This window comes from Ambystoma mexicanum, chromosome 2p, assembly GCF_040938575.1.
Source record: "Ambystoma mexicanum isolate Mex_15411 chromosome 2p, UKY_AmexF1_1, whole genome shotgun sequence".
NCBI lineage: Eukaryota > Metazoa > Chordata > Amphibia > Caudata > Ambystomatidae > Ambystoma > Ambystoma mexicanum.
Window position 1 is genome coordinate 1,335,262,796 of NC_090923.1, and position 22,235 is coordinate 1,335,285,030.

Genomic DNA, 22,235 nt, shown 5'->3' on the forward strand with positions numbered 1-22,235 from the left:
AACATGTTGAATGTGGATGGGTTTACTTCCCATTCAAGCTTTTGTAAGAAAACTCTGCCTAGGCTGTCTGCCAAGTGAGTGTGTTCTCCAGGGACATACCTTGCAGGTACATAAATTCCTTTCTTGATGCACCACTGCTAGATTTCTCGTGCTAAAGTTGAGTGTTTGTGAATTTCTTCCTCCTTGTTTATGGATGCAATAGCTGTGGTGTTGTCTGTGTTGATCAAACTCTTGTTGAATATCCTTGTTTGAAATGATAGCAGTGTAATCATTACTGCTAAGAGCACTAGGATGTTGGTGATGTGTGGTCTGAATGTGACTATCTTGTGCCGTGAGCTGTGGACAATGGGCCCCTCAACGAACATTGAGGCCTCTGTTGTGATTGTTTCAAGTTTCAAGGGCCTGCCTTTTAATAGGTTTTCTTTGGTCCATCACTGCAGGGCATTTACTACCGCTTGATACCACCAGTAGATGGCCCCACTGGTCCGATATTTGGAACCATTGTTTTGATAGCCATTGTTGAATTTTCCTCATGTTTAGCCATACATTTGGTACTATGTAGATGCACGATGCAATCACCCCCAGCACTTTCATTACCCATTTTTACTTCTACATGGACACTCATTTGGAAACAAGGTATCTGGTGAAGGAAGGCTTGCACCCTTTCTGTGGATGGGTAAGCAACTGCTTGCTCAGAATATATGAACACTCCCAGGAATTGTTTCTTCTGGGATTGTACAAGACTTAACCTGGTCAAGTTTATGGTGAAGCCTAGTATGACCAGAAGGTTTACTCTATTTATGTGTCGTCTAGGCATTCTGACATAGACCCCCCCCTTGTTATGAGCCAGTCGATCAGATAAGGATAGACTGGGAAATATTCCCTGCGTAGGTATGCCGCTAACGCCATAGGCACATGTGAATACATGTGGTGCTGACACTATTCAAAAAGGTACCACCTTGAACTGGTAAGTGGCCTTTTCCTAATTTGAATCTTCAGTATTTTCTGTGAGTGGGGAACAATGACATATGAAAGCATGCATGTTTCATGTCTAGCGTGGTCATGAATATCCCCTTTTTACGAGTGGGCTAACTTTCTATATTGTTGTCAATCAGAAATTTTGGGAGCTTTACATAGTTAATCACTGGCCTTAGATCTAGTGGTGGCCTTGTTTTGTCTTTCTTGGGTACCAAAAAATAAAGGGAGTAAATGCTCTAGTTTACCCGGTTTGGATGAATCTTTTTTCAATGGTACTTTTCTGTAGTACTGCCTTGATTTCCTCTTCTAGACGCTCCGGATGGCCCTGCTGCAGCTTCTTGTTGCGCTATATCAGTTTTCTTGGAATCCCTATTAATTCTACATAATAACCCATTGCAATCGTGTCTAGCACCCACTGATGTGATGTAATCCCTTCCCATGTGTGGGCAAATTATGTTATGCGATCACCCATGGGATGACATGTGATGGGACATGGATGCTGGAGAGATGTGGAGGAGACCCGGTGTGGTGTAGGCACTGTCTGCCCCACCCCTCGCATCGCCCTTCAGTCCCTTTCTATCACCAAAGTTGAAGGACCATTAGCAAAGAGAGGAAACCTTTTAGAGGGGAAGGGGTGCGGGCGTTTGGAAGAAAGGGGACTATGGACTAAGAGTAAGGTAGTCACTACGGTGAGTAACTCCGTTCTACTCCTACGTCCCGTCCCCTTACCTCCATACTTTCGTGATATTCCCAAGCACTAACCAAAGAAACAGGAGGATGAAAATGTCCCTTACTGGAACAGGTTTGTAAGAACTGCCTGGCAAAAATGTGCATCAGCCCAGGAGCTCAGTTCAAGGCAATAGTGTCTACAAAGAGGCCAAGGGAGAAGCCCACGTAGCAGCCTTGGCTATGGACTCACACGGGAGATATTTCTGGAAGGCAACAGCAGCTGCTTTGCCTTGGGCCAAATGTGCATGAACGCCCTTTTGGGGCCAGAAGGCCTTTAACTACATAAGCCTCTGAGATGCACAAAGCGATCCATTGTGAAATTGAAGCTATTGAAGCCGGTTTCCTTTTTGAGTCCCCGAAAGTAATCAAGTTGTGGGGAGCTTCTGAAATTGCTTGTTCTTTGAAAATAAAACTTCAAAGCTCTTCCGACATCCAGGTTATGGAGCACCCCCCTCTCTGCACATGAGACCGGACAGGAAAGAAAACCGGGAGACAGATGGAGTGGTTTATACCGAACTAGACAATTTTTGGAAGGAAAGAAGGATGAATGCGAAGCACAACTTTATCCTTTTGAATGGGTGTTAGACAGCTTGAACCTGGCTTATCCTTCTCGCAGATCTAACTGCGATTAAGAAGGCCACTTTCCAGGAGAGAAACTTGAGCTCCGTAGTGGAGAGTGGTTCAAATGGCTTGTGACAAAGGGGTAAGGACCATGTTTAGATCCCATTTGAGGAGGTCTGACCGGTGGAAAGAGGTGATGACCACCTGCGAAATGGCCCTGGATTACTGGGTTTGTTAGAGAAAAAGAACAATTATCTGTAGAAAGATATGGCAGATAAAGTTCTGCACAATAAGAGGCTGCAAGGTCCAATATAAGTGACAAAACACTAGAAGCACGTCAACGATCACGCTGTTTACCAAGACACCAATGATAAAAACGAAGCCATTCACTTTTGTACTGCGCTCTCGTTGAAGGTTTACGTGCCGCCTGGATTATGCGCATATTATCCTCCGAAAGGTTAAACTGCGCAAAGGACTTTAACTCAGGTACCAGGCCGCCAAGTTGACTGTGGGGAGGGGTGCCACACCAGATTATTGCTCTGGTGCAGGAGATTAGGGATGTGCAGTTACCTGATTGGGTTACATATTGATAGGTGCTGAAGCTCCGAAACCCAGAACCTGGCTGGCCACCAAGGAGCTATGGACAGGAGAGTGCAGTTGGAGGCACTCCTGAGCTTCCAGAGCAATCTATAAATCAATGGCAGAGGAGGGAAGGCATAAGCCTTCATGTTGTCCCATGTAATCTCGAGCTCATCCCCCAAGGAAGATGCTCTGAGGCCGTCCCTGGAGGCATAGAATGGCAGTTTCCTGTTGGTTGCAGTCGCAAAAATGTCCACCGTTGGAGTGCTCTACAGCTGGAAACGTTTTGCAAGAGCCTCGCTGTTCATTTCCCATTCGTGGTTCGCCATAGCCTGGCAGCTCAAGGAATCCGCGCAACATAGTTCTTTCTCGGCATGTGCACGGCTTGTAGCCAGACATTGTGTTGGACTGCCCAATCCCAAATTTGGATGGCTATATCTACTAGGAGGAGCAGCGCTGGTGCCCCCTTGTTTGTTCACGTAGAACATAGCCACAGATTTGTCTGTGCAAATTTGCACTATTTTGTTGATGATGAAAGGCCGGAAAGCTTTCAGTGCTAGGAAACCGCCAAATGTTCCAGGTAGTTGATATGAGACATCCTGTTCGGGGCATTCACAGATCATAGATTTCATGATGACCCAATGTAGCCCCACCAAACCAGAAGGAAGGAGTCTGTTGTGATCGTGACCTGTGGTGAAGGCTCCTGGAAGGCGGTTCCCACTGAGAGGTTGTTGAAGATTGCCCACGACTGAAGAACCAACCTCATGGAAGAGGGGATTGGTATCATTTTGGAGTCTGGGTCTAATGCTTGAGACCAACAGTTCCGAAGGGCTAGCTGTGTGCGCCTCCTTTTGAGTCTCGCCAGAGGCAGAGCTAAAACCCATGCGGCCTAGGAGTCTTTGGAACCACCAGGCTGACCTATGAGGTGGGGCTTAGAAACAGATGGCACGTGGTTGTCAAATCCGCAATCATGTCATCCGTTAGGAAAACCCTGGCACTGATAGCATCCCAACAGAAGCCTAGGAATATCAGGTCCTGAGCCACCGTCAGACTATTTCTGCCAGTTTACCGACAGCCCCAGCTGGAGCAGGAACTGGAGCAGAGACTGAAGATTGACTGTCACAGTTTGGGGACAAGGGCTCCACAGGCACCAATCGTCTATATATGGATAGACATGCAGTCTGAGGAACGTAGCTATGACTGAGCTAAATCCAAACGGTAGCACTAGATATTGGAAATGTTACGTTCCCATGGAAAACCAAAGGTATTTCCGATGTTGGGCCGAAATTAGGATGTGCACATAAGCATCCTAGAGATCCACCAGTGAGCCCTTCCAGAGAAAGGACCTTAGTTGTTTGTGCGTGATCATCTTGAATTTCTCTTGGGGACGGAAAAGGCTGAAGCTGGAGAGGTCTAGGATAGTGCACAAGCCATCCTGGCTGGGTTTGGGCACTATAAACCGATGGGAGTAATAGCCCTCCCCTTGCTCCCTCAAGCGAACAGGTTCCAATGCCCTGAGGTTCAAGAGTTTTAGTACCTCGGCTCTGAGAAAGGGAGACTCAGTCTGCTGAAGAGGGTGAGATGGTGGGGTAAGAGGAAGGGGGACCGGAAGGTGGATCGGGCGACGGACAAAATCCATCGATCTTCTGTTATGGTCTTCCATGCCGGCAGATGAGACGATATACGTCCTCCCACCGGAGTCTTGAGTGACTGATGGAAAACATTATTTGGATGATTTATCGGGGCAAGAGCTCCTGTCGCAGAGGAGGAGGAGGCTGAGAACCTAGAGGAACACCAGCCACTCTGCTGCTTGCATCAAGGTCCACCAGAGGAGCCTTCTGCTTGGCGCGCTCAATGCTCCTGGAAACCTGTAAAACCCGAAAAGGATCTTGTTTGGGTCCCTGATCTTTGTGTAGAGCCACTTAAGCTGGAGGCTGCTTTGCTATGACTGACAAAGATTTAGCCATCAATGTGCTTGCTTTTGTCTGGTTGAGTTCCTCGTCAGTGGAGTGGAAAAGCTGGACTTATCTGGGTTTAGTGACAAGCCGAGACAGAAGACTAAGTTTAGTAGCACCTGAAATTGCAACTCTTTCACACAAGGACTTGTCCCCGGATCAGCAAGACATTGAGTTCAGGATAAAAGTGGCTGCCCCCACTGCCAGAGGATGGCTGCCACTGCAGACACTGACAATGCCAGTACGCTGGCTTTATCAAGAGGGGAAGGGAGCCCCTCTCAGCTGGGGGTGGGAGGACTACCAGTGAGAAATTCAGAGCCAGACCTACAGAGAGGGTAACAGTGGTAGTTGGAAGGGCCCCAATTCCTGTCACCCCAGTGAATTTTTTCACAAGCAGTACATCTTGGTCTCAAACCATACCTCCTAAGCAAGATTTATGACAGTGTCTTGGTTATTTCTGGTGAGGAAACACCAGACTGGGGAGTCATCCCGAAGCATTAGAATTCATCTAGTACTGCATGCCAGCCAGATAAAGACCTGGGACTGGGACCCAAACACGAGTAAACAACCCTCCAGTGTTCTTTACTCCGGTGAGGGGGACTGAAAGGGGGACTCAGCAGCTTATCCACCATTACCCGGCAGACAGACAAGCTGTGTATTGCTGCAAAGCAATGACGGCAAACACTCACTGCCACTAGAAACTCAAAGCCATCAGTTACCTTAGGAGCGCCAGGACAATGCCCCCAAACACGAACAAGGACATTCAACTTCCCGAGCCACATTGGCATTCTGCGGGGGGCCCGTGTAGAGAAAGTGCCTGGGGCTTAACCAGCTATTTGTAGCGTCCACTACTTTCAAAACTTGGCAGGCCAGGAAACCGGGGCCAGTGATCCAATAGAGGAAAGAGGGGGCAGGGTATAAAGAGGACAAGTGGAAACAGGAAATTGTGGGTTACTCAGGTGAGGTCAGAGGAGAAGGTGACAGACCAAGAGACCAGTAGGAGGGAGGACGGAGCACTGGGGGTGTGGAGGAGATTTCTGGAGCAGGGGAGGCACAGTGCCAAAAGGACAGAGGCACAGCACCAATGGGCAGAGGTGAGACCTAGAAAGCACAAGCAACATCAGAAGTACAGAAGCATAAAACGGGAGAGAGTGGGTGGATGTGGAGAAGAGTGCAGAGGTAAACTAGAGGAAGAATGGGCATAATTAAGCAATAAGCCCCGAGCTGGGGGGCCATTACCACTTCAGGTACTGCCCCGGGCCCATAGTTACAGGCTCGAGCGAAGGGCCTTAACAAAGGCCCCAGGGCATTATCATGCAAGGGGCTTATTGAAAATGAAGTCAGTTTTCCCTTTCCATGGCGGCCATTGAAAACAATAAAAAAGTAAACAAAATGGCCACCATGGAAAAGGAGAAGGGACTACACAGTCCCTTCGCATGGCAGCCATTCAAAAAAGGGACACCAAAAGTCATCAAAAATGGCCGCCATGGAAAGGGAGAAGGGACTACATGTATTCCCTTCTTCCTTGCCATGGCAGCCTGTCGCAGATCGGGAGCGGACGCGCTGGAGACCAAAGTGTTTCCAGCACGTTCACTGCCAAAAAGCAGGTAAGTGGGGGGAGGGTTGGGGCGGAGGAAATGTGGGGAAGGACAGGTTAGAAGGCTTAGCCCTTTCCCTGGCAAGGGGAGATGGCGGCCGCCAGCCCTGATGAGGCTCAGGGTGGTGGGATTACTGTGTGGCAACGCCCGTGTTCTGAGCCTCCCCATTGGCTGGGAGGCCGCCACACACCACTTTGCTGGGTCTAATAGAAGAAATAACACATCTAGCAGGGTGCCTGCAAGCCACCACCCCATACCCTTTAGACCACAAATAACTTGGTAGAATAGGGAAAGCTAGGAAGTCCCTGAAGGAGTTCAGTGAGATAAGGCAGAGGGAAAGAGAAGGGAGGTGGTTGGGGGAGGGGGGGTTGGGGGTGCGTCATAGGGACCACAGAAAGTTCAATAAAAACCCTTGCACTGTCCATGACCATTTGAGTGTTTCTTAGCCATCTGTGACAATACAGTAAATATGCAAGGTATTATGTTGAATCCAAAGGGGAGAACCCTGTATTGGAATTGCTGCTTCCAAAACGAAAACCGATTAAAGCCTCAATGCGACTTCATGCAAGTATGCATCCTTCAGATCCACCACACAGATCCAGTCTCTGATGTAGCAGTCCGGATCCGTGCTGGTGTGATCATCTAGAGTGGTTCAGAGGTAGGAAGGTGTTGAAGAAAAGACCAGTCCAGGATTGTCAGCAGACCAGCCTGGTTGTCGCTCGGAATTGGAAATCTTGGAAAAATAGCCTGTCCCCCTCTGGAAGATGGGAAATCATACAATGCCAGGATCTACATCAGCGTCGGAACCTTGGATGGACCTGCAGCAGTGAAGGCCATGAATGGGGTCCTGGATGAAGGACAAGGCAAGAACCTGCCCTTGCATTTCACACATGGGACCAGGGAAACAGCCCTGGTCCCATGTGTGGAATGAGATTTTTTTTTCTTCTCACTACAGATGAAGGCAAATAAGTTTGTAATTAATTATGTCTCAAATCTGAGGAAGGGAGGAAGAAAGGCCTTTGAGAACACCCATGAGGGTGGTGCAGCGATAAGGAATAAAGAGACTGACCAAGTGGTGCAATAGTGGTTGCTATAGAATTTTATTAAATGAAAACCACACCCATATGTCCATAACTCTAAGGGGATTTCCCTACCTAAATTAAAGAAACTCTGGTGTGCATCAGGAAGTCTGTGTGAGTCAAAACAAAAGGGCACTGTCCCGGTCACAAAGGGTCCTATTCTTTCCCTGTCACTTCAACAGAACAAAGTCCAGCTACTGTTCGCAATCCAGTAAAATGACTCCTTTTTCCTGGATGTGAAGCGTCAAAACTCCTCTCAGGTTGTCGAAAACAAAAGTTCCACAAAGGTTCTGAGTTCTGCGTAACCCAACAGAAAATCAACAGTTGCATAAAGTTCTTTCGGGGCTAGAAGGACTCCCCTTTTCTCCTACCTGGTTCCCCAATGTCTCCCACTGTTCCCAATAAGATGGAAGCTCAAAAGGCTTTCAATGCCAGAATAATTGCCAAGAGCTCAAGGTAATTGATATGACACTTCCTGTTCTGGGATGACCACAGATCGAAAACCTCCAAGCAATCCAACGTTGCACCCCAGCCCAGAAGGGAGGAGTCTGTTATTGTGACGAGGGTTCCCAAAAACAGGCTCCCACCGAGAGGTTGGTGTGGTCCGACCACCACTGGAGATCTGTAGTCATAATCAATGGGATTATAATCAGCCAGGAGTCTGGATCTGATGCTTGAGACCAGTTCCCCCTGAGCACCAGTTGTGTAGGTCTCATCTTCAATATTGCCAGAGGAGGGCTAAAAACACATGAAGCCATTAGGCCCAGACTCCTCTGAAACCACCAAGCCGACCAGTGGGATGATTTGAGAACAGGTGGCACGTGGCACGTGGCCAACAAATCGGTCATCCTGTCCTCGGTCATAAAAACCTTGGCCCTAAAGGTATCCCAGCAAAACCCTAAAAAGAAAAAAAAAAGAAAAAAAAAAAAAAAAAATTAGGTCCTGAGAAAAAGACAGTCGGATTATTTTAGTCCGTTCACTGACCGTACGAGCCAGAACAACAGTTGGAGAAGGAACTGAAGATAATTTCAGTTTGCAGACAGTGACTTCAAAGTAGCCAGTCATCCAAATATGGATAGGCCATCATTTTCATAAAAACCTGTGTGGCTGAGCTGAGACAAAAGGGGAGGACTCAATACTGAAAATGTTCCACCCCTACCGAGAAACAAAGGACTTTGCAGTATTGGGGCCATATCTAGTATAGACGGGAGGCTGTTTAAAGTAAAGACCATTTGACCATTCTCAGTATGGCTTTCAGAAATGTTGTTAGGTTCATCCCAATCCTGATGAAGACATAGATAACCAACCAAGTCGAAACTATTTACCAAGAAGCCTGTTTGATAAAGAAGATTTGCATGGGCACTAATAGTCGATAATATTTTTTGTCTGGAGTGAACTACTATCATCAAAATATTGGAAGTGTATCTGCATTTACTCTACATAGGAATTGTACTTGTATTCATTCATCGTTTACAGAAAAAATCTAAATTGAATGCTTTGATAATAATTGTCTTTTGGAATGAACAACTTTTATTTAAACAATGGAATTGTTGTTGCACTTTCTTACATTTCCACTAAAAAAACTTAAATGAACTGTTTTAGGAATTGTATTAGCTGAATGAATGTATGAATGCCAGCTATATAGGATTTGTGTGTTTTTTAAAAATGAATTAAAGACGTTCATGATTTTTTATCATTTTTTATCACAATTTAAATCAAATAAATGGATGATTTGATCTAATACCTCTTGCCTTGTCCTTCAGTTGCTCTCCTCACCTTGGCACCACCACTTGTTTCTTATATATTGGGGCCATATTGCAACATGCCACCACGCAGAGCCAATCGTCCTTCAAGAGGGAGGGTCTGATCTGCTTGGGTGTGATCATCTTGAATTTCTCCTGAGGAAGATACGGGTTGAAATTGGACAGAGCGAGGATAGTGCACAGGGCAGCCTGGTTGGGTTTGGGCACTGAACAGACAGGAATAAAATCCTCCCACCTGATGAGCCTACGCTTAAGTGCCCGGACAGAGAGAGAGTCGCAGTAAAGACAGGAATCCCCCACCAATGATCTGGGCCCAAGCACTCCAAACAAAGAATGAGGAACCGCCCTCGCAAAGTGGCGTTCGCAAGATGAACAGGACACAGACTCTTGTTGCTCAGACATAGACTGAGATGAAGAGGACCCACGGAACCAGAGCAGAGAGAATGAAGAATAAAAATAAAAAAATAAATCCTCACAATGGCAGTGCATCCGACCACGCAGAGAAGGGGGCTCAGGAAGGCAGGGCTACAGCCCCGCGCAAAAATAAAAAGACAATAAAAACCATTGAGGCTTCATAAAGTGCTCTGGTCCCATCAAGAAGGTGGGAATGTCCCACAAGTATGGAGGAAAGGGGGCGGGGCGTAGGAGTAGATCGGTTAGCAGCCTCAGCTCCCTAGCCTCATGTAGAGGTTCTGTCCTGGGGAGAAGTGACACTATCTGAAGGATCATCCCAGTGGTTCATTGCAGTTTCTTCCTCTGCTGATCAGGTTGCAATAGCACCCTTCTTCAGCACCAGAATAAGCAAGATTCTGTCCTTTGGTGATTTTTGCGAGGCAAAAAAAAGGTATTTTGTGCTGTTTTAGACAAGACTGCCAGTGACTTGGCATTTATGTGCTCGTCTTCTTCTGGCACTCTTCCACCGGTAAAAGAATAGAAGAGGTACAAACACTCAAAAGGGACAGCCAAGACAAACTTATTGGCACCAAATAGGCCTGTATCGTCACGCTGACTGCCATGCCCCTGGCTGATGTGCCAAGTGGTTGGCCGTAAATTGCTAAAGGTCCTTTGTGAGCGGTTTTGCCTCAGCAAGTACAGAGATAAATGGCTCATGCTTGTCTGAAGGTATAAGGTTCTCAAATTCAGCAAGCTCCCACTACAGTCTTTGGTTGGTGGTTGCTAGGCCAGTCAAACTATTGGCCTGCCAGAGCTGCCTTGCAATCATAAACAAAGGCACTTTTATCCTCCTTTCTCAGAATTGACACTGCAGACATGCCAAACGAGGATTTAGACTGGAAGGTAGCCGCAGCCACCAAAGAGGAGGAAAGTGATGTTGGGAAACCAAACACGATGACTCTAGGAGTAGAGGACAGTACTTCATATCAACCCTTCTGTTAACCACAAAACTCAAATGGGTTTTTGACATATCAGGAGGGTCTCCATCAGCATGTCCTTTTATATGGAGATGCCAGATTGCTCGCCTGACCGCAAGGTCAGCACCCTGCCAATCCACCACCCCGTCTCTGCCGGGCGAGGGGCTCTGAAATGGGGATGTCTAGAAATTCCAGTAATCCAGCCACCCGCTCATGAAAATCTTTTGCTTAAGATAGCAACTCCTCCTCTGGGTCCTCACCATTGTCTCACAAATCTGTAGTCGGAAGGAAGGGGAGCCAATGGCCTAGGCAGCAGGGAGAGGGGGTAGGTGAGGCTGTCCAGAAGCAGATGCAGCAAAATGGTCTGAGAAGGACCTTGCTCCTGGAAGAGCCAAGTTAATCATATTCTTGACCGGCGTGGCAGTTGAGGTGCAAGAAGGAACGATGAGCAGGCCGCAGCATATCACGATGAATGTCCCTAAAGTGCCCTGCACAGCTGGTGTCTGCATGAGGCCAAAGCACTTTGGAAAGAACCAGTCCTCAAAAGGGGGTTGGTACGTCTAGACTGGCCGAGCTCGAGAGGCCATAACCCACAGGGGTCCCCTAATTCCCAACATCCATGGGTCTGAAAATACCTATGGCGGGAAAGAGCAAGGTCTGAAAGGGACAAAAGTACGCACTCCTGATGGTTTTTTTACCGCCAGGATTTCATGACGGTGACGAGGAGGCCTGGAGAAGATGTCTTTCCATCACTACAGACGAAGATTAAGTGCATGCACCAATGCGTCGCAACACCAGCACCGGCCCCAAAGATTTTCCAGGCACTGGAGGCAGAATGAACAGGGACCTACCGTGGACACCTGTTTCTACCAGCACCCACTGGCCATGAAACGGGCATAGCCGAGGGAACAAGACGCCACTGGGGGCCCTGAAAATGATCAAATGATCTTGGAACAAAAATATCTGACAAATAAGAACAAATTATTTAAAGTGGAATAAGCACTGTCTCCTCCCATGGAGAAAAGGCCTGCTGGGGAGAGGATAGGGTTCATGCCTGGAGAGGTATGGCCGTGCACACAGCGCCAAAAACTTGAGGGACTTTTGAAAGCACCAAAAAAATGCTTTGGTTCCTTTCTCACGAGCAGGAGCACCCACAAGCCTGGAGGAAGGGGGACGGGATGTCCGAGTAAGCTGGGGTACATATTTAAGTAGAAGAATATCATTTAGATTTTAACAGCAGCACATTTTATCCTGCTTGTGTGGCTAAAGGATTGACAAACCATAGAACAAAAGGTTGTTTTATTTTTGGGATTAAGTCCCTATAAAACACCTGCATGGTACAGACATTAAAGACTTCCGCTTGGGGTGTAAGGAAACATTACAAAGGGCTCTCAGAAAGCAGAAGTGGGGACATGGTTTCCATGGGTACACTTTGATAAACCAGTGTTCCTATGTGCCTTTATGCCATCTCAAATGAGGAGAGCTGTGCCTCTCCACACATACTAACTGGAAAACAATATTAAGTTTAAGGGGTAACTCAGTAAAGGCAGACATTTTTTCTCAGGGAGACCTTGCCCAAAGACACAGGAACACTGTTCATATAATTGCTGGGGAGAGTGGCATTTTCTATTGAAACGCAGCCAACTTTACAAATGTAAACGTATTTCTTTAAGTCTATGAAGATGTGACCAGGACTTTTATCCAAGCAGGGTCGTTTTCCCGAAGTTAGGCCCAAACACACATTCACCACCACCTGAAGGGAACACTAGACTATTTTATAGTCCATCTATAGGAGCTGCTGTGGAAAAGGTTAACCTTGGCACACAGGCTAAGGGCCTCAACCCCACCACTCACGCCTGTGCCCTCTGCCATTATACTTCTACACTCCATATGAGGACAGTAAAACCACATTGATGGGGAAACGCTTTCCCAAAATACCATACCACTAAAAAGTCCCAGAGGCAGTGTGTGAATTAAAATCCTCACTCTGATGCAGCCTTAAATCATTTTGAAAATGATTAAACCGACATGAGTTATCAGTATCCAGATGTGATAAAATTGTAAGTTCATACAAGAATTCAATATGTCCTAAAGACGAATTCTACTAAACAGTGTTACTAGTTATGTGTAAAGCGCTTATACAATTGGTATGGACACATAGCAACAGGGCTGCTTTAAAGTGGAACTAAAACTTGTAAAAAATATGCTCTCTCAAATAAGCTCTTTGATGTCAAACGCAATATTGCAAAATCAAATGTGCATTTTTTCATTCCCGGGCTTTTAAGGGTGAATGGTGCTTACTCTGTTGGCTTATAATGTGCTGCCATTCTAATTTCTGGATGTCTTAATGCCAAAAAAAAGTGAACACTTAGACAGCCACAGTAACTAGAGCAAGCAGCAGTCTGTGTGGTCTGTGCTGAGACCAGGCTACAGGGCCATGTTCTTACAAATGTTTTATCATATTGGTGGGATAGTTCGCAGATCACATCAAAATTAAAATTGCCTTATGCTCAAACTTGCAACTTTCCCCAAATAGTGCAGTGATCGGCGTGTCGTGCACCTGCAAGCCTCCGCGGCCCACTAGTCTCCTTTGGTGGTTCCACTAGTGGTGTGAAAACATGTCCCTCTTGTGACATTAACAGAGCGATCCAGGAAACCTCTGCATATACCACTCCTTGACAAACAGCCGTCCAGTGCTGCAGTGATCTCCATGCATTCGGAGAGCAACAGGGTGAAACCCAAATGTGTACATAATAGAGAAAATGATTGATAGGTGAACACTGCTCTTACAAGGCTAAGTAGATTTTAGAAATGTTAACCTCCAGTCCACACACTAATTGGGAATGTGCGAGTAAAGTTCCCATTCCGAACACACAAAAGCAGATTAATCTGCTGCTCGTTGAATTTCTATTTAAGGCTATGCATGAAACAGTTTAGTGGCAGTAGTGATGCAAGCTCAAGGGGGAAGTGCCAACTCTCAGGGATGCTTCAGCCTCCCACATTGGAATGCAGAAAGTAGGTCATTGGAGTGGAACAGAGAGCGGCATCTGGCTTCAAAGACTTCATTGCCATCCGGTCACCCCACAAAATGTTTTTGTCCACAATCTCTCACCAATGATTATGCAGGCTGGAGCTGATGCGAGTCGTAGACTAAAACATCTAGATGACAGGTTGGCTTACCCTGATATTAAGAGACCCGTTGAGCAGGTGGCACATCTCTGCTTCAGGGCATGGCTGGCATGTACCCAAGCGCAGAGTTGCTTGATCACAGGACCTCTGCCAAGAAAGACTACTTTATTTGGTGGCATGCTCGCTGTTGGAAGGAGCATTAGGGTGAGAAGCAGCAGAGGGTAAACTGAATGCACGTATCCACAACACAAAGCTACTGTTTGAGATGGTTACAGAGCAAAGGGTTTGTGGAATTAAGGCACCTGCATTATTGTAAGGGTCAACTAAACCCCATTGCTGTAGAACCCTCACCATTAATAAGGAAAAGCACCAAGTTGATGTCAGATATTTTTCCTAGTTGCACAAACAATATGACTTTGGTGGTTAAGTTGGACACAGTGCTCTGAAAACTGTGCGGCTTAGTCAAAATATTCCAAAGGACAATGTCTGGAAACAAGGCAGACTCCGGCGGCCTCAGTTCATGCAAACATTATGCCCCACAAAAGCTTCAAATGATATTCCCCAAGTTATAAAATGTATACACAAAAGGGGCATTACCGATTAAAATTTCGAGCACTAATGGTAACCCCACAGGGAATCTCACGGACATCAGCCAAACTGGGGAAACCAGAAATGGTCTAATCACAGCCACCTCTAGCATGTGAAAAATGAAACTTTCATTTCTGGTGTCTAGCACTGGCTCCAACCTTAAGCACTAAGGGTTGAAGGCTATAGTTTATTGAAATTCGTTTAGAGGCTTCAGTGATTCCTAACTACATGTGCACCTAGCAGGCCACATTGCATTCTCTCCCTTTTCCAAGGAGATGTGGAATTCCACTGTAATCCTTGGATATAGCCTACAGAGCAAAGGCATAGAATTACTGATCTAAAACAAAACTTCTGATCAGAAAAAAAGCTACACACAAAACCTTTAGACAGGGCCAATACCACAAGGCAACATATATGTGTCTGGTGACATGGCAGCACGTCACAAAGTAAGTGAGCTTTACCAAAAGATCATTTCTGCATCCAACTGAAAATGGTGAAGCTATACAGAGTAGTAGTACAAAAACACAGACGATTTGGGATTGTCTGGCAACCCTTTTTGCGCCACCATGCTTCTAAGGAGTACTTTTGTTTTGCCTGCCCAGGAATGCCTTTCCATGCTCGATGTCTGAATTTGATCTGAGCTAAGGTGCAATTTAAGCAAGGCAAAGCTTTGGGCCTACTTTTTCAGAACTTGACATCCTATAAAAACAAAAAAGTACATAACAACCTCCTGACACCGCTCTTACAAAACACTCAAACCTGACCACTACAATGTACCCAGAAGCCTTTTCAGGAAGCATCACAACAGCACCTGTCACCATAACCGATGAAGAAATTAGTTTGAGGCATAATGTGAATTCGCTATATAAACAACAAATCAGTATTACCACTTTGAAACAAATTAACAAAGCAAATAATCCAATACAAGTGCTTCTCCGACATTTGCAGTGTGTATTTGGAAGTGAAATTGCTACCTCTTTCTTTTTCTTAGGAACTTTAGAGTTGCCTTTCCGACTTTCCTCCAAGGCCATCTGCAATCGAAGATCATCTCCACGTCTGATGCGTTCCTCCTAAAGAGGAAATCAAAACAATTAACTATGTTAAAATAGTGGAAATAATTGAGAGCAAGACTGACAGTCTTTTGGGACATGGTGGCCAAGGGCTCTTAAATGCAAAACAAATATTTTGCTGTTCTGCTTGGACTTTGGGTATCTCTAAATGGACTGCCTTTCTAAAAGGCTTATAAGCACCTTGTAATAAAGAGCACATTATTCTTCTCCAGGGGTCTAATCTCCACTGCGATTAGAAATACGAAGCCTACACATTGAAATAATTAGACCTCTCAGAGGAAGAAAGGTTCCATGCCATATCGTCTAGCAAGCTTGGTATTTAAGAAGAACAAGTTACTCTCTTACCTGGTAAGGTTCTTTCGATGGGATGGTCCGACGACGTATTCCATATCTATGAGTACTCACCACAGCTGTGCTGCTTCGGAAAATCTTTCGGCATCTGCGTCCATGACATTGATACGCCGTCCTCAAGGGCCTCCGTCGAGCAGACGTCACCAGATGTTATAAGTAGGACGCACAACGCCCGTAGCCTCAGTTGTAGTTTTTTCCCCAGAACGTGTGGCACCAATCAATTGCCATTATGACCGCAGAAAGCCTTGCGGAAACGTAAGCTGCAAAACGCACAAGAAATTCTGTAGCGGGTAGGCAGGGAGGGAGCGATATGGAATATGTCGTCGGACCATCCCATCAAAAGAACGTTACCAGGTAAGAGAGTAACTTGTTCTTCGAGGGGATTGGGTCCTCCGACTTATTCCATATCTATGACAGACTCCCAAAGCAGTACCAACGTAAGGAGGTAGGAAAAGAATTTAGAATATACCAATTTAAAATGCCCAATCAAATTGCAGAGTAAAGGACCGCCTTGCCAAAGGCCAGATCCTGCCCATGTATAGAATCTTTGGAGTAGTGACGTACAAAAGTATGGCCCGAAGCCCAAGTGGCTGCATCACAGATGTTACGAATAGGGACACCCCTCTGCAGGGCAGTAGAGGCAGCCATACCCCTAGTAGAACGGGCCCGTAAGCCTACCGTAGTATGCTTAGTCACAGCTTGTCCCAAACGCCTTCCAGCGTAACCAATAAAGAGCTGATCGTCCACTCTGACCCGGGACATGCGTGAAATGTAGAAACTTAAAGCTCTCCTAGGATCCAGCCTATGGAGCCTCTCCTCTTCCTTACCAGGATGTGGAGGAGGGTAAAATGCCAGAAGAATAACCTTCTGGCTTAAATGAAATTCCGACACCACCTTCGGAAGAAAGGAAGGACGAACTCTAAGGACAACCCTGTCCTTATGAAACACAGTGAAAGGTGTCTTAACTGAAAGTGCCTGTAACTCACTCACTCTGTGAGCAGAAGTGACCGCAACTAAAAATACAGTTTTAAGGGTTAACAGTCTCAAAGGACAAGAACGTAAAGGCTCAAATGGAGCACCCATTAGAAACTTGAGAACAAGGTTCAAATACCAACCGGGCACCTGGAAAGGTGACGGAGGTAACACTTTAGTGAGCCCTTTCAGAAACTGAGAAATTAAAGGAATTTTAAAATAAGAACACGCCTCACACGAGCGCTTAAATATGGACAGCGCCGCCAGGTAACCCTTTAACGGTACCCACTTGCAAGCCCCTCTGGGCTAAAGAAAGCAAAAAAGACAGAACCAAAGCAATGTCACGTGAAAAAGGATCCACATTCTTAACCCTGCATCACTCGCAGAACATTCTCCAATGGCAACGGTACAGGGACTTTGTTGCCGGCTGTCTGGCCGAAAGCAACACCTCCATCACGTCTTCAGGGAGGTCCCAATCCTTCTACCTCAACCTTTCAGAAGCCTAGTGTGAAGGTTGAGGGATCTGACCTCTGGATGGAGAAACTGAGCCTCCCCTCCCGTGAGAGCAGATCGTCTCTGTAGGGAAGATGACGTGGAGGGCAGATGGACAAGTCGAGAAGGTCCGGGTACCACGTCCTCCGGGCCCATGCCGGAGCAATGAGGATCATCCGGGAGCCGAACCTCCGCAACACTTGCGGGATGACAGGGACTGGAGGAAACACGTAGAGCAGTGGGAAGGACCACTCCACTACGAACGCGTCTCCTAAAGCTCCTCTTGGAGGAAATTCCCGCGAGCAGAACCTTTCGCACTTCCAGTTGACACTGGAGGCGAAGAGATCCATTTGAGGGGTCCCCCCAAAGGGCAAAGATCTCCAGGAGAATCTCCTGAGCCAATTCCCACTCGTAAGAGATCACACTCTGCCTGCTCAGAGCGTCTGCCGTCTCGTTTTCGTCTCCGGCCAGATGAACTGCCGAGATCGAAATTTCCTGCTGGATGGCCCAGAACCAGAGCTGCATTGCCTCCCTGCACAGAGGAAGTGACCATGACCCCCCCCCCTTTTTGTTGAGGTAGTGCATGGCCACTGTGTTGTCCGTCAGAATCAGGACATTCTTTCCTCGCACAGTCATCAAAAAAGCCTGACTGCCCTCAGCTCCAACAGATTGATGGAGTCTGGACTCCGACGGAGACCAACGACCGCTGACTGTAACCTCGTTGGCATGAGCTCCCCATCCCGTGAGGGACGCATCCATCACGATGTTCACCTCTGGCCAGGGTAGCCAAAATGGAGCCCCCCTCATCAGATTGCCTTTGACGCCCTACCACAGAAGGTCCTGGGCGACCGAGGGCGGCACCTGAACGGGGTCCGACATCCTGCCGGAGAACTGTGACCAATGGAGCTTGAGAGCCCATTGCAAAGATCTCATCCGCAACCTGGCCTCTGGCACCAGAAGAATGCAGGATGCCATGAGCCCGAGCAACCTCAAGAACTCGAACGCTGGGAGACTCTGGGCATGTCGAAACTTGTGCACCATCTGCTGAATGTGGTGAGCCCTCACCTGGGGAGGAAAACACTGCCCCAGGGACGTGTCGAGCACTGCTCCGATGTACTGGAGCCGCTGAGTTGGCATCAAATGGGACTTTTTTAAGTTGAGGGAGAAGCCCAGCTTGTGAAGGGAATGGCAGGTGACGGACAGATGATCCAGGACTTGCTCGGGAGAGTGCACCCTGATAAACCAATCGTCCAGGTAGGGATAGACGTGAATACCCCCCTTTCCAGAGATACGCTACCACCACCACCATGAGCTTGGTGAAAACCCTCGGGGCGGAGGTCAATCCGAACGGCAGGACCCGAAACTGAAAGTGCGAGTCGCCAACTGTGAACCTCAGGTACTTCTGGTGCTTGGGATGGATCGGCACATGAAAATAAGCATCCTTGAGGTCGAGAGACACCAACCAGTCCTGAAGTTGAAGGGCCTGGAGGACTTGAGAAATAGTAACCATCTTGAACTTGTCCTTCCTGAGGAGCTTGTTCAAACCGTGCAAGTCCATGATGGGTCTCAATCCCCCGTCTTTCTTTGAAATCAAAAAATAAGGGGAATTCCATCCCTTGTTCCTCTCCGCTACAGGCACCAGTTCTATGGCGCCTTTCTCCAGCAGGGATTCAATTTCCTGCGCAAGGAGCGGATCCGGACTCTTCAAAGAGAGATTCCCTGGTGGATTGTCGTGAGGCCTCTGCCGGAAAGGAAGACAGTAGCCGTGGGCTATGATCTCCAGAACCCACACATCTGAAGTAATGGCACACCAATCAACAAGATGCTGCGCCAGCCTTCCCCCAACTGGAGAAGAATGGGCCTCATGACTGAGTTGAAGCGGCTGCAGCAGTGCCTGAGGGCAAAGAGGCAACTGCTCGCGTGGCCTTGGCACCTCAAGGACCTTGTTTTCCATCTCTGGCACTCCTACAGTTGCCCCTTTGGCTTGAAGCTCCTCTCGATTTACTAAAGGATGAGTAATATCGAAAGGAACCTCCCCTCCATTGCTGTCCCCTAGGACGAAAAGGCAGAGGTTGGCGGAGGTTGGCAAACTGCAGTGCCCAACGACTTCGCTGCAGCTTTGGAGGTCTGCAACCTCTCAAGACTCTTGTCAGCCTTGCTGCCAAAAAGATGTTCACCATCAAAGGGCATGTTGAGGAGCCAGGCTTGCACATCAGGAGCAAAACCAGACTTCCGCAACCACGCAAACCTGCGTATTACGGTGCTCGCCGCCATGGACCGGCTGACGCAATCAACCATGTCCAAACCCGACTGAACGGATTCACACATGGCAATCTTTGCAATCCTGCACAATAGCAATGAAACCATCCTGTTCCTCCCCTTCGGGAATATGATCAGCCGCTAAGGAAATACAGTTCCACAGAGTGTGCGTGAAACGACACAGCGCCATACCCCCAGAAGAAAATACCTTCTTCGCCCAGCCGTCAAAACATTTGTCGTCCCGATCAGGAGGGATGGTAGGGTACGACGCCTGCTTTGCTGGGGCCGTAGCCGCCTGCACCACCAAACTCTCTGGTGTAGGGTGCGTGGTCAAGTAGCAGGGGTCGCCACTGGCTGGGCGATATTTCTTCGGCAAGGACTTGCTCACTGCCGGGAGACTCTCCGGAGAAGTCCAAGCTGCAGCCACCCTTCTCTGCAAGGCCATATGGAATGGCAGCACCGGGTCAGTTGGGGGACCATGGTCCAGGATATCAGTCAGGTCATCCTGCTGAAAATCCCCAGGGGGGGCAGATCACCCCTGGTAATCCCTGACCCTCGACATGAGGCGCCGGTATGTGGATTCGGCATGCGTGCCAGGCTCCGGCCTACCAAACTCCACCTCCGGAGAGGTGTCTAGACCACTGGCGTTGTGCAGCGACTGACGCAGGTCCACAAGTTGACTAGGACCAGAAACAATGTAATCAGGGACCTCTGCAGGGACCTCACCTTCCTCAGACCCCTCATCCACCTCTGAAATATAATCCATAGGTTGGAAGGAGGGTACAGAAAAAGGCAAAAAGGACATGTTTAGCCTTGCCCATCGCCTTTCTGGGGAGTGCCACAGGGTACCTTCGACAAGGCCGCCTCAAAAGGCGTTGAGGGCGTCAACGGAATTGGCGTTGAGCGTGGCGCAGACAGCTTCAACGGCGTCGACAAAGGCCTCGAGGGCGGAGCCCCGAGTGTGTCTCTCAACAGCCTGGGCGCCGATGGCGTTGACGGCTTCCTTGGTGGCGGGGCCTCGAGAGAGTCCGTCAACAACCGATGCCGCCGGCGTCGATATCTTCCTCGAAGACATCACAGATTCTCGAGGGCGTCGAGGACCGGGACCTGGAACGGGCATGTCTAGAGCGACCATCCTTGTCCGACACGGACCTCGAAGGCGCCTGGTGGTCGCGACGACTGCTCGAGCCGGAAGGCGGATGAGCGGTGTCTCTAGCACGGCCACGTCCGGCGTCCTCAGACGGACCGGAGCCCTGGGATTCAGAAATCGCCACCATCTCCTTTTGGAAGGAATCCCATTCCTCAGGAGTGAAATGCTTGTTGGGACAAGCAACCCGCTGACTGGCGGAGTCCTCGGAAGAGGACGGGGAAGGCGACCTGTGACAGCGCTTCTTGGAGTGCCTCGAAAGAGGCAGAAGAATGGTGGGACCGACTCCCAGACCGAGAACCCCCGGACTCACGACGACGACGACGATGCGGAGAGTCACCCCTCGAATCATCCATCGAAAGATCAGTGCAACACTACTTCCGGGGCTTGGCCACCTTACCGACCGACAGCTTCTTCTTACGCTCCCGCAAGGCCTTCGATGTGAGCAATTGGCAGTCGACACAGTCGTCCGTATCATGGTCCTCCCCGAGGCACCAGAGGCAAGCGTTGTGCGTATCAGTCAGCGACATCTTGGACCCGCACACCCGACACTTCTTAAACCCAGACTGCATGGTGGAAGAAGCCAAAGACATCATACGATAGCAATGAAGAAACAGGTTCGAAGAACCGAAAGAACAGGATTCAGTAGAATCGAGGTGTGCCGAGATCTCCGAAGCGAACACGTTCAAGGAAAAAACAGAACTGAGGCTATCGGCGTTGTGCGTCCTACTTATAACATCCAGTGACGTCGGCTCGACGGAGGCCCTCGAGGACGCCGAATCGACGTCATCGACGCAGAAAGATTTTCCGAAGCAGCACAGCTGTGGCGATTACTGTCATGAATATGGAATACGTCGGAGGACCCAATCCCCTCGAAAAACACACGCATACGTGGTCAAGCTGTCTTGAATCATTTTTCAGTGTTTTTCTGGAATCAGGCAGAATTCCCAGATTCCTTGGTTGGTGTTATGGCAATAACGCTTTACAAGCAGGAAATCAGGGAAGATCTTATAACGTTGACTTTAAATTCCATGTAAATACAGTACATCAGATTTACTAAACCACACAACAAGGCCTCAAACCCATGAAATAAGTTTCAAAATCGTATAAAAGAATATTAGACCAAAGCCATAAAACATTCTCCTTTTTAAGCAGCTATGAATCGTGCAGAATGACGACAGCGTAAGAGTCAATACTGGCAGTTCCATAGGCCTAGAAGAGGTTACATACTACATATAGATGGTTTATATACGAGAGTGCATGTGCATTACTAAAGTATAACATTATTCCAATTAATATGCTTCACATTAAAATAACGACTTATAATCTAAATGTAATATGCAGTGCTTTCGGTAAGCGTTATGTGCTGTCAACTACTCAAGTCTACACATGTGTGATCTTCTTTTTCTCTAACTGCAAACTATTAAAGAAAGTTACTACTGTGATAGCAATTGATGTAGGCTAGCCTCTCAAAAACCCAAAGAAATTCAGTCAAAGACTTCAGAGAAGGACAATATACCAAGAGATGCTTAAAAGTCTCTAATGTTTCTTTATCATTACAGAATCTCCATTTTGCTTCCATCTCATTCTTCCATCTCAACAGAATCTCTCTAGT

General features: G+C 47.7%; 1 protein-coding gene across 3 annotated transcripts in view; it reads right to left on the minus strand.

Annotated features, from left to right (window-relative positions):
• The window catches only part of EPN2 (epsin 2), a 592,428-nt gene that overhangs the window by 233,253 nt on the left and 336,940 nt on the right, over positions 1-22,235 (minus strand). For all 3 annotated transcript variants that reach the window (XM_069645677.1, XM_069645678.1, XM_069645675.1), the window contains exon 5: positions 15,304-15,399. In XM_069645677.1, coding sequence (XP_069501778.1) covers positions 15,304-15,399 — 96 coding nt within the window. The remainder of the gene's footprint in view (positions 1-15,303; positions 15,400-22,235) is intronic.